This window comes from Cebidichthys violaceus, unplaced genomic scaffold (genome assembly GCF_023349555.1).
Source record: "Cebidichthys violaceus isolate CVI_PGR_0920_01 unplaced genomic scaffold, fCebVio1.0.p SCAF_11, whole genome shotgun sequence".
NCBI classification, from domain to species: Eukaryota; Metazoa; Chordata; class Actinopteri; order Perciformes; family Stichaeidae; genus Cebidichthys; species Cebidichthys violaceus.
The window spans coordinates 13974571-13987537 of NW_027176274.1; the positions used below are offsets into that span (position 1 = coordinate 13974571).

General features: G+C 44.8%; 1 protein-coding gene across 1 annotated transcript; it reads right to left on the bottom strand.

Moving 5' to 3' along the window:
• Positions 1-509: 509 nt before the first annotated feature.
• rev1 (REV1 DNA directed polymerase) lies at positions 510-11106 on the bottom strand. Its single transcript, XM_068705009.1, is given in 24 exon segments — positions 510-2368; positions 2461-2563; positions 2655-2805; positions 2909-3114; positions 3222-3321; positions 3557-3841; positions 3927-4072; positions 4163-4392; positions 4515-4612; positions 4614-4688; positions 4888-5108; positions 5206-5325; positions 5413-5567; positions 5667-5795; positions 5885-6011; positions 6161-6277; positions 6441-6539; positions 6877-7143; positions 7146-7714; positions 7843-8367; positions 8469-8637; positions 9137-9269; positions 10227-10302; positions 10809-11106. Coding segments are annotated over 23 exon segments (4203 nt in total). The 5' UTR covers positions 10293-10302; positions 10809-11106; the 3' UTR covers positions 510-2256.
• Positions 11107-12967: the final 1861 nt, after the last annotated feature.

Genomic DNA, 12967 nt, shown 5'->3' on the forward strand with positions numbered 1-12967 from the left:
TCTGCAAAAAGCTATATTTAAAATAAAACTATCCTTTATGGCTTTACGGTTCGTCTTTTTAATTTACAGCTCAAACACAACTATGGCCTATATATTGAAATATTTTTTTAATATAAAATAAAATTTTGCAAACCATGAAAAAAAGAAAATGACGGATACTTGACACCAGTTTGTTCATTGGGACAAACATGCAATACTTACTAGAATATGTTTGCAAGATTCCATGCCTGCAAGCATACTGCAAACACAATCAGAATGAGAAAGAAGTTTTGAATATTGAAGTTTTGTATACTACAGTATTTAGCTCCTCACCGTCAGATCAGGGACAGTGTAGATGATGAACAGACTTGAAGACAAGACATTCATCACTATTTCCAGTTTGTTAACTTCCTGTAGGTAAAAAGCAATTTCCCCCCTTCAAAGATTATTTTTAGAACCAGCGCAATATTGATTTGAAGCCCTTCTACTATACAGGTTGTAACTTTAAACAATGACAAAGACAAATAAAATAATACATAGTTTACAGTTTATTACCAAGATTTAGAAAACTTACAAACAAGTTCACAGCTTCAGGTCTTCAGGCACAAGCCAGTTTATAGAAGACAAGACTGGCCAATTTTAACGTCTGGAGAGATATGACGGGTGAAAAGAAGCAAACATCTTGGAAGTGAGTGGAGACTTGCACATTCTGAATTACATTCATTTCGACAAGTTAAAAACAATGACTGATGACCAAAATGATTGATTTGGTTTGCATATAGGGGACACTGCTTTAAACAAATGTTTCCACCACACACACACACACACACACACACACACACACACACACACACACACACACACACACACACACACACACACACACACACACACACAATGTCTTGGATGGTAAGATCACAAGCCAGCCAGCCAGCCGCATCTGCTGAGTACTACTTATCACCAATAAGAGTTAACGTCACAGAAGTACAATGATGGAGCAACAAGACATAAAAATGTCTCCAATGTATGAAGTGCACAAGTACATACGTTGAGTTATAAAATAAGGTCACCGATTCCTCTGCAAATCCAGAATTATTTCAATATTCAGATTTGTAAAACGGGTAACTAGGCTGGAAACACACTAGAAAAGATTTACTCCAGATACAAAGGCTGTATGAAATGTTACATTATCTTGCTAATGAAAAAAAAGAACTACATAGGCTACTTATTGATTGCCATAACCCCTGTCGACATCCTCCCAAGTCAGAGTGCTACTAAGAATCAACAGTTAACCTCACAGGGAGAGCTTTGGCCAGCTTCAGATTTCCGTGTTGGAACACTTACAAACAATTTAAAGAGTGAGAAGATTTTACAATTTAAAGACAAGTTACTAAGAATTCACTACATGTAAACAATACAAGAGGTACCCCCTCCACTTACATCTTTTCTTTTAAAACTTTTAACAAGCGTCTTTAAAAACATTATTTACATACTATAATAACAAGGTTTGGCACTTTGACAAAAAGAAAAAAAAGATACTACTGTATGCAGCAGACCATGTTTTAGATGGTTAGATAGTTCACAGGTCCAAAGAAATGTTGATGAAAAATAATACATTTTATTCCTACAATTTTCTGGTCTGATGTCTAACACAAAAGGTGCTTTACGTTTAAACATGATTGTGTTTATCAGTCATTATTTGAAACCTAGACTGATTCAACTTCATAAATGGAAAAAAAAACTTCAAATGTGCCTGTGTAACATTATTTAAACCGTAGGAACACATCTGCTATTTCAGATGGAAATGCTCATCAGAACGGAAATTTTAAATCCTGTAAAGGCATGTCTTGTTTAAGAAAAAGTTCGGCACTGCCTGCAAAAATCCTTGTATAAAATGTCACGTGTATTTAGAAAAAGAACTCCAAATGAAAAATTATGAATTTGCAAAAAAGCTACGATTATCACTGTTCTGAGTTTTGGTGAGTAGATCCTAAGTACAATTTCGGCCTTTCAGTTTGTGTCACTTGTCCCTTAAAAGAGCAAGTACAGGAAAATAATGAACTGTACACACTCAAATACTGTCATGGCTCATGTAACACTTTCTCATATTGTGTGTAAAGTCATCAATGTGCGTCTCATTCTCAGGAGGCCTCTGAGGACCTGAAGTTCAGAAGGAGGAGAGTCATCATTTAGGCGTCACACTTTGCCGGGGCTGTTTGTCGCAGATGACCTTGCGAAAGTGGCAAAACGAGAGTGGTACTCCCTCCTCCTCCTCCTTCATGCTACCTTCAGGGTGCTACCGTAAGCCTGCTGCACGACCACCTGCACGTTGTCTAGGATGAAGTCGAACGCCATACTCCAAACAGACTCCACCGACTGCTGCATGAGCCTGCAGAGAGAAGATCAAAAGGCGACATAAGAAATGAATGAAAGCAAAAAGAGGGGGACATAGAGGAATGGAGCAGGTGAACTGTTCAGTACCTTTTCATATATTTTATAATTAAATCCAACTTCTCCAGATCCTTATCCTCAATTAGATCAGTGCAGTACTTCACCACCTGCAGGATGTCCTCCTCCATCGGGTCTAACAAAAAGTAAGAAGTGATTAAATATGCATAACAACATAACTAACTGCGTGAGTAGGCGCTATGACGGAGCGGTTCTTCACCGTGTACCTGTTATGGTGGTGACCCACTCCCGCAGAAGTGTTTTGATGTCGGTCAAGTCATAGGCTCCGGCCAACACTGGAGCAGGGCGAGGGATGAATTTGGACAGAGACTCTGGGATGTCTGGTTTTGAGGTTGATGTGGACGGACCATTTTCAGCCTGGCAAGGGAAATCGGGTGTGAGCCGAACAGATTACAAACTGCCATAAATTCTCTATCACATTCTCCACCATCTTCACGCGTGAAAGTGTTCACTGGCTCACCTTTAATATGTTCATTGGTTCTCTGGATTTTATAGGAGGTGGTAGCGTTTTGCCGGGGCTGTTCGTCGCGTGACGCCTCTTCAGAGGTGAAGGACCTTTTTTAACAGGGCTCACCGCATTCTTTCTCTTGTAGCGCCGCTTCACTCGACCAATGCCGACTCCGAGTCCTGACTGCTTTAGCTGCAACAGTGGATTCTTCTGCTCCACTGCTGGGAAACCAAGAGGAAAAATATGCATGCTGACAATAGTAGAAAAAAAAAAAAAAAAAAAAAAAAGCAAAACTCATTCCCAACAAAGTCACTGGGGGGCTTACGTATATTTTCCTGAGGCTGGACATTTGTTACGCGGTTGTAGGCAGACTTCAGCTCGGCCTGGAGCTCTTTGGGGAGGGCAGCAAAGACGTCTGGATCAACCTGCGGTCAGAAAGCCGAGAGACTAAGTGAAAATGAACGCCTAGTCACAATCAATGAAAACAGCTTTAGATAAATGGGTACAAAAATGCACAATTAAAGAACAGCATTTTTTCCCTTCCAATAAAAAAGTATTGATATTTTTAACGTACGCTGTAATAGGTGCTCACATTTTTGTGACAACTTCTGACACAATTTCATTGACGAAAAGCAGAATCTGAAAAGGTTGCTTCCCTACCTGTGAGAAGTTTGGTAGCTCCAGTACAATTCCCGGACTGTCTGGCTGGTTTGGGATCTGTAGAAGCAACGTGCCAACGGGTGGAGCGTACAGTGCAGGGCCGGGGGCGGGAGGACGAGGAGGGGCGGGAGGACGAGACTTCAGAGAGGGAGGCTGTGGAAGAGGAGCAGAGGGCTGCGGACCGGGTGACTCGTGGTTACTTGGCCTCCCATCGCGATCGGTCCACGACCGCTCCACTTGTTCTCTCAGCTCTGCAGGCAACGCCTCCAACACAGAACGATCCACCTTAGGAACCATGAAGACACACAAGATGTTGAAAACGTTCAGCCGTTCAGCTGTTGTTTAAAATCAATCTTCTTCAAGTCCTTACCTGTGAAGGGGAGGGGACCTCAATACTGAAGTTGAGACGTGCTCGAGAATGTTTTGGAGTTTGTCTGCGTGCCCGCTGGTCTCTGCTTGTACCTGGGACCGGCTCGGGAGAGGACAGAGGACGTGGAGAGGAGACAGACGATGGGCCTGTGGTTGAGGAAACAACGTCCCGATGTGTGTTATTGTCAGCAGCCGACGACAAAGTCATGAACTGAAACACAAAGACTTTACACTCACCTCTGTTGCTGGATCTCGCACTTAATCCCCGGTCTAGCAACATCTCTTTGATGGAGCGAGCCCCGGTGCCCGCGGAGCTCTGAGGTACGGAGTGATGTCCGTCCAGGAGCTGAACCTGGATGCCGACTCCTCTCATGTCCTGAACCTGCAACTTCATGGCATGGAACAGCTTGATGACGGCAGCGGCAATCAGCTGACCGCTGTCAGTGGACTGAGCGAGCATCACAGTCCTGACAGAAAAACAGAGATGGATAAAAATGAGTCTAAAAGAGAGACAGTGACACGGACAGGCAATGGAGGGACGACATTATCAACCATCTGAAACACCTACAGATGAAGACCCCTTTCTTACCTGGCTAGGTTGTCACATATGCCATGACCGCCGTATTTGGCAGATTCCAGTGGCGCTCCGACCTTACGAACCATGACCTTAAGGGTAACTCTGCGACCCCCGCAGCCCTGCTTCTTGTAAACGCTTCTGCACCTCCATGGACAAGTTAGTCAGGAAAGACTCTGCCTCATCAACCTAGTCAACATATGTGTGTGTGTGTGTGTGTGTGTGTGTGTGTGTGTGTGTGTGTGTGTGTGTGTGTGTGTGTGTGTGTGTGGGGGGGGGGGGGGGGGGGGGGGGGGGGGGGGAATAAAAGGGTTAGCGAGAGACGGGCGGAAAACGCAAAGAAGATAAGAAAGAGCAGGTGGAACGGGAGGAAGGAAGTAGGCCGAACCCCAGTGAAGCGAATGTTGTAGTTCATCTCAGCTGAGACGGACTTCCTTTGCTTCTCGTAGCGGACGGGCCGGTCGTCCAGGCCTCTGCAGAAGCGGAACAGGGTTTGTCCGGTCCGGGGTCCAAACTTCTTTTGCAGCTGAGACAGAGACACCTGCTGGAGGTCCCCGCATGACCTCACACCCATTGCAGCAAGTTTTCTGCCCATAACAGGCCCAACACCTCGAAAAGGGAATTGACAAGTCATCAAATATTTACCACAAGAAAGCTGAGAGACTTTAGAGCGGAGGACATGAACAGCAGGTGGTGCTGTAGCTACCTGGTAAGCTGGTCACTGGCAGCTCCCTGATGAAATCATCCACTTCTTCAGACTTTAGGAGGTGTTGCCCATCTGGCTTGGCCTTACGGGTGGCAAGACGAGCCAACAGAATGTTGGACCCTGAACAGATGAGCGGTCAGTTGGGGGTTGTTTTTAAAATAGGAACGCTGTCTTGATGGATTTGACATAAGACAAACATAAACTCACCCATGCCCACTGAAGCACAGCATCCCGTCTTCTCCTTGATGTCTGCTCTGATCGCACTGGCCAGATCTTCTGAGTTGACGCTCAACTCAGCGAGCAGAGCAGAACCGTCTATCAACACTTCATCACAGCTCAGAGCTTCGATGTCATGGGTGTAACTGCAAAGAACAAAATAAATGAGACGGCGTGCTTGAGGTCATTTCGCCACGTAAACGACAGGGAAGTGAGTGAAACGTCGACCGGGAAGTTGTTCTTACCCTGCCAGAGTCTCATACATGGTGAGGGCCACCTCTTTATAGGCCTCAAAATCATATGGGACGGACTGCAGCGAGGGACACAGCTGTTTAGCTTTGCCAAAAAACATCCCGTTCTTCACACCCGCCTGCCTGTGAGAGACAACCGATTCCGGTGAGCACAAAATACAGATATTTGTGCCGTTTAATACAGAATCCCCATGAGTGTGTTTATACCTCACCTGGCTTCATAACTGCAGGATGCAATCTCTGCCATTGAGAGAACAGCGACATCCTGCTCCACTCCGTTAGCATGGGAGTCAGGACTCTCTTGTGAAGGAGATCTGTGTAGATCCTCATCTGCTGTATCTGAGAGGCAGAACAAGCGTACACTTAGTCAGGCATGTGAGAATAAAGTAAGACAAGTACAGGGACATATAGGAGACACACTGAGCCAGTGCCCGTGAAATAAAGGTCAGCATGTTCCACGACAAAGAGGTTATGTATGAAGACCTCACCAGGTTTAGGATGAGTGTATTTCCTCTGGTAGTACTGCAGCTCCACCTGAGGTTGGGCCCCGGGCCTCAGGGGGACTCTCTCCTGTCCACGGTTACTGGTCACAGCCACAGGCTTCCCTGCAAGATGACCATGAACCGGATGTATGAGACTATTCTATATATACTGTGTGTGTGTGTGTTTTTTTTATATATATATATATATATATATATATATCAGGTACATATGAACATGTTTCACGGGCAGGACGAAATTTAAAAAACTGAAAAAAAGGAGCTTTACCTTTGAGCTCTGGTCTGCGTCGGATCCCCACGGACACAAAGAAACAGTCCATGTCCACGTGAAGAATACAAGACTTGACACTTGCAGGTGCCGACGTACCTGCATGCACAAATAAATGCATACCAGGTTGTCAGAGGGAAGTTTTCTCCACATCACAAAAAGACGTGAACGCAACATCGAGCGACGCCACCAGCATCCCCACAAATCCAGTTTAACGGGAAGAGGCAACCAATGCGACACAAATACTGTGGCTATCTCTTAATAAGCAGGGACACAGAAAATGAGAGAGGAGTGGGACATGCAGCTAATGTCTGAATTTAAACTGGTTAAAGTGTGAGTTCTGCCATGACAACCAATTACAACCTTCGTTAATAAAATAAATAAACACAGCCTGGATTTTACAGGGGAAAGCAACAGTGGCCCTTCCCTTTCTTACCTCGACTGTCTGTAGAGTGCGAGGCCACAGATTTCCTCAGTCTGTCTTTCCCAGGAAAGGAGCCCCCCCCCACTGCTTTCCGCTTGCCGTGCAGTTCATTGACGTACTCGGAGAAGCAGGACCTCCATGTGGAGATCTGATGTAAACGTGAGTGAGAGTAGAACTCGGAGATCAAACCGCCCGTCTGAGCCAGCAACTGCGCTGAAGGCTTAGACGGCGATGACGCCTTTTCAGCGGGACGCTCGGGTTGGCCGCTACGTTGGGTGCGTTTAAAGAAGCGGGGTCGGATGAAAAGGCATTGTGGTGACTCCCGTTCAGTCGAACGGGACTGTGTGAAAGAGAGCGAGACGCGGGGGAAGGGGGAGTCTTATCGGGATGTGAACCGACTTGATGCGGTGGTTGGAGCTGTTTTGGGAGTAGGTGGCTTTCTGTACCAGTGGCCTCCTGGTAGGTAGGTGGTGGAGGTTTAGGTCTCTGCTCGTTGGCTCCGTGGGAATTGGGTTGCTTCAGAAAGACAGGAGACGGGTCTGATTGCTTCGGAGGACTGTGAGGGAACTCATAAGGGTCCGGTTTGGTCTGAAACTGTCCTGAAGGACTCTGAGGTTTATCATCTGGACTCCTGACTCTGCATTGAGGCAGCTCCTTCTCAACAGAAGGGTCGTCAGTAACAGGGGGCCGGTCCTCTGGCTTTAAGGCACCATTAACAAGGTGAGTGTGTCCATTTGTCAGATGTGCTTCCTTCACCACCTGCGGGAAAGGATCACCTTTGCCACACTCTTGCATTTCATTCACTTTTGAATGGCTGATCAATTCCAATGAGGTCTGAAGTAATCCGTTTCTGTGAGATAAAAAGATGAAAAAGAAATGTCATATTTAATATGAATGTATGTATACAAGATCCAATTACGTGCACAAAACTCTAGAATCTCTTAAAAAAATAAAAAATTTTAAAGTTTGTATACTCACATTTTTAAATCCACTTCCTTGTAGCCGCTCCGGGCAGCGTTGCAAGAAGAGTTGCTCTGAGGTTGCGGTTGACTAGCTCTCTGCTGCTGGAGATCAGTATGAGGTGTTTGCAGAGTAGACTGAGGGGGCTTTGTGGGGCTTGGGTTAGACAGCAGGCTCCTGTGTCTGGGGTCTGCATTGAGGAAAGTTGATGGTAAGTGACTTGGTTGGGGGTTAACGAAGCGGACAGCAGAGCTTTGCTGGATGGACTGAGGTTGGATGTTGCCTTGATAAAGTTGACTGCGGCTGGCGTTGGGGATGGAGTTATTCTGGCGGCTGGATGAGGACTCCTCGTGGTTCGGCACAGAGTGCTGAATGCCGCGCTGGGGCAGATGAAGCTTTTGATGGACGCTCGGCTGAAGCAGCCCATGGCTGGGTCCGGCAATCTCTGACGTCTGGCGCAGAGTCACGCCAGGGAACAGTGGGCCTTTCTGTTTAGTGTACAGCTGGTACTGTTGGTAAGGCAGGAGATGCCCAGCCTTGATACTGTTTCAAACAAATTACAAAGTAAACAGAGAGTTCCCGCTAATATTTTTTACAATATAGGAATAAATGAGCGAGGCATGCTCAGCTCCTGCTAAACACACCTGTCAGTGATCCACTGTGGCCTGATGACCTTTTCCCCTTTGAGCTCCTTAATTTTGCTGTTGGGCAAGTTATTGGCGATGATGTGGGTGATGTTGGAGCGAGAGTAGTACACGTGGAAGCGGCCGCCATGCAGCATCATCAGTCTGCGCAGCTCATCTGCACTTGGCTCTAATCACAAAGAGGTAAACAATTAAACAGTAAACCAAAATGACTAAAATAAATCATAATGTCTGTTAACTGGGAATCCACACAAGACAATAGTCCTACATATAGATCTGCACAAAACACCACAACCATGGAAACATATACAGGAGCAAGAAATAGTGCCAATTATCACATGAACCGTGACCTGAAAGGAAGTGAAAGAAAAACATTTACATTTTTTGGTATTACCCAAATTATGAGGTGATCTTTATGACAATGTACATTAACATATCCTTAAAAACATTAAAACTCATGTGCGCTCTGTAGCTAGAGTTTATCTAATATATTGAAAATTAAATTATTATTTCAGGTGAGGGGAAAGAAACAGGTCCAATCACAAAGTAAGCTACTCCTCTGGGACATTCTTGGAGAACATCTGCATTACTCTTCTGTTCTTGTTCTTGAGAAGAGAGACAAACTAGTGATGTGTAAAAAATACGGAGGTACCGTTGCATAGGGTTACCTGTGTATCCATTGACATAGATGGAGACTCCACTAAAAATGTGTGAGTATGAACCGTCCTTCTGTTTCTCTCTGGGGGCATCAAGATTAAACTGCTCGTCCAGCTTAGAAACTTTGGCAGCCATGTAGCCTCCCTACAAGCAAGGAGAGCGGTGACAGAACACAGTTAGGAGATCGTTCACAACAACTGTGCCTGCAGAATCACAGAGAACCTGAAATGGCATGATGAAGTTAATTTTTGTGGTTTACATAACAACCCCCCCCCCCCCCCCCCCCCCCCCCCCAAAAAAAACGTATGGTTGGCCACGAAACGTCTGTATACAATATATATATAAAGTCTTGATATGCAGATAGGAATAGGCCTTCAACTACATCAGGGTACAGGTAGGTAACTACTATTTTAATTATATTTATAAATAATGGACTTTATACATAAGTACTGTGTGCATTTTCCTATGTGCCTGTGAACACACCCTAGCAATGTATATAATATTCAAATAAGGGCACTTATATGTTGCTTTGTGCAGATTAAAAAATACTTTAGGCGCTAATGTTTCTCTACAGTCACAGATATTAGAGATTGTCTAAAGCACTTACTGCCTGGCCTCTATGGTGATACTACAGTTAATATGGTATGTATGTATGCATGCATGTATGTATGAATGTATGTACTGTATCTATGTTGTATTTATCTGGCTATATGCAGCTCTCACAGTTGTGTTAAAGCGCTGCCTGGCAGTGTAGCCTTTACCTAATTAGACAGTGACTTGTGATGTGCTTCAGGCTCTTAGCTGTTGTAATGAAATTGCAGCGGGTGAAGAACAGGGCTGTTCAATTCCAATTTCACAGTGATATTGTGACGCTCACTATGCACAAACCATGTGCCTTTTATCCCAATGCATTTTGTTATTTTTTATTCTTAAGGCAGCATTTACAACTCCACATTCAGCTGCCAATTTACACTTCTCCGACAGTCATATAACCATCTGTGAGTGGGAATATCCTCATGCTGATGATGTTAATTCTTCCTTAGGTTGATGTTGATGATGATGATGATGATGATGATGACATGACTTGGTGACAACACTCACCCTTTCAGCCCAACCATTGTCATCACTGGCATTGGCTCTCTTCTTTGCCCACCCATCTCGACTCATACTGAGCTACCTGAAAGCAGCACAAGAGGAGTTACTCGTCAATAACATCGTGTCATACAAGGCAAAGCTGTGTTCAGGGACCAGCCTGTACTCAGTTTAGTGTTTATTTTATTTAGTTTAAGTTATTTTTAAAAGCAGCCTAGGAGGAGACTTCGTGTCCAAGGGCATGCCCGGGCAGCTCCTCTGTGTTTGACAGGTAGGTTACAACAGAGCCCCATGTGGCACTTTGGCACATTTTTTCCATGTAAGCAGCTAACAGTAAGTTAGCCTAGCCACGATGTGCTAGTTGATCGTACATGTCGCTGCGCCACGATCATGTCAATCCAATCAAGCGAAAAAAAATACACGCGTATAAGTGTGTTTGACTGCACTCGCCTACGGTGCTGGTAGAATTGCTAACGCAGCCAAACAATGGAGAAGGTAACGTTACCAGACTGAGTAACTTCAGGCGTTGATCGCGGGTGTAAACAAACAAACAGCACTGAGTGGTAGTTCGCTGATAGAAGTCCCTTTTACCTTGTTCTCCTGTCAGACTGGGTTGTTCGCCACAGACTTCTCTGCAGACAGTGGCCAACACGAGCGTTGAGTGCGCACTGATTACGAGGTGAGACCAAAAAAAGCAAAGCGAAATGAAAATCCTCCAGACAGCAAGCGTTAGCTCGACTTCTCAACCTTGGCTTTGTTCCTCAGAGAACTCCTGTCGGTGGACTGAGATGCCCCTATTTTGTCTTGCTGCCACGCCATGTCTCTCCAACGTTTTTGCTCTCCCTCCCGGTCCTTTTGCTCTCCATTCCTGCCGCCTGAGCTCTTTGCTTTCCCTTTCCTCAGTGGGAGTCAGTGCGAGAAGGTGAAGTAAAGTCATTCCGGAGATGTCTTTTCAAAATAAAACATTTGACAATGAGTGGAATGTTGGGAGTTCTGATGTGAAGCCTATTAACGAAACATTAACGTGTTATTTTGTCACGACACACACAGATATACTTGACTTGCCCTGCAGGCAATAAGCCACAGTAAATGTATACGTTCATGTAAGTTCATACGACATTACTTATCTAACGTTAGTTAACTACTCAGTCAGTGAGGACTGAACTTATTGAACCGGCATACGGCTCTGATACCGATAACCAGTAACGAAAAATAGGTAGTAAACTTTAATTCGTTGTGAATATTGAAAGTATTCTTGACAAATTATTCAGCCACAAAAATGTCAACAAAAAAACAACAAACTGTATTTTATTTTCAAAAACGAAATACGCTCAACTTCCGGTGTTTTTGTAGCTTTCCGTAGTTGCATTGCAATGCTGCCACTGTGCGGGTACCCGAGAGCATGTCACCTGAATTGACAGTAGAAAATAGCCCTTAGCTTTGTACAGTTTTTAAACCGCCCGCTCTGATATTTCCCACATACATATATACTCTTTGGGCTCGAGATGATCACAAGAGCCGTTGGTGTAATGCAGTTTGATATAGAAGCGGTTGTCGCCTTCTGACAGATAGTTCACCTTTTAAAATGTGTCTCCGTGGCTTAAATCAGGAGGGTTTGTGTTCACAAAGTGCCCACGCCGCCTGCTTTTCCTGCGGCAGACAGTCGATAAAAAAACCCAACCTAGTCTGGGTTTTTTTCCACGGTGTTTGTACTGTCTGGCTCCGAGCACGGTTGTCCTCAGACGGCCCGCACACAAGCACAAACGGGCCGTGACGCAGCGGCACGTGCAGATTGAACGAGTCGAAGCAGCGTCACGGCAGCCCGTGAACACGGTGGTCCGCTCCGCGCGAGCTCACGTTGAGGCAATAACAACTAGAAAAGCATCGTGTCAGCAGCTCTATATGGATGGAGTGAAATAAGGTCAACCGGAACAAAGCGGGTCGCCTATAGAGCAAAGTGTGTTTTTATCTCACGGATTTAGTTTTAAATCAGTGCCTCATTTGATTTGGATAAAGAGACACGTGATCTATTTGCTTTAATTGATCATGTAAGGCAACAATGGCAGGATTTAAATACTCTTAACAAGAGCATTGATTGACTGACGTCAAATGTAAGTGACCTACTTAAATGTACATAACAGTCCACTTCAAGTGATTAGTGGAATGAAGCGGGTCATAATCAAGGGAAAGAACATTAAGCTAGTTTGCAACAAATCCCATTTCCTAGAATCAAAAGCACCAGGATGCTCTGACCCAAGGCTTGTTGTGTCCTGAAGAGCTCCCTTATTGGTTGTTCTCTGTTGCTATGGCACCAGACATCGGATGCTGAAGTTACATGCGCGACTTCTGTGTCGGTGCAGCAGGAAGTGTAGTTGCAGTGATGGAGAGTCAGGGAGTGATTGGTGGTTGTGTGTAGAGAGACAGGGAGATCTCTGCCTAGCTGGACCAAACAAGTCTGATTCACCCATACCTGTTGTGTGTGCTTGTGTGAGTCAGTGACTGAAAGAAAGACAGAGAAATAAGCTTGAACCTTCGAACGACGAGCAAACTATAATAGTAAACAAATACGAAGCAGTTAAACACATAATCCGGGCTAAAAGTTACACAGTTGCAGCTGCAAAATGCAGGAAGAACAGCTGGCAAAAATAAATAAATAATCACAGACTGTGTGAATGTGTAAATTAATAGACTTGTAATATCACTGCCCCATCCATCTAGATAGATCTGACTGTAATTATTTGTGTATTCCG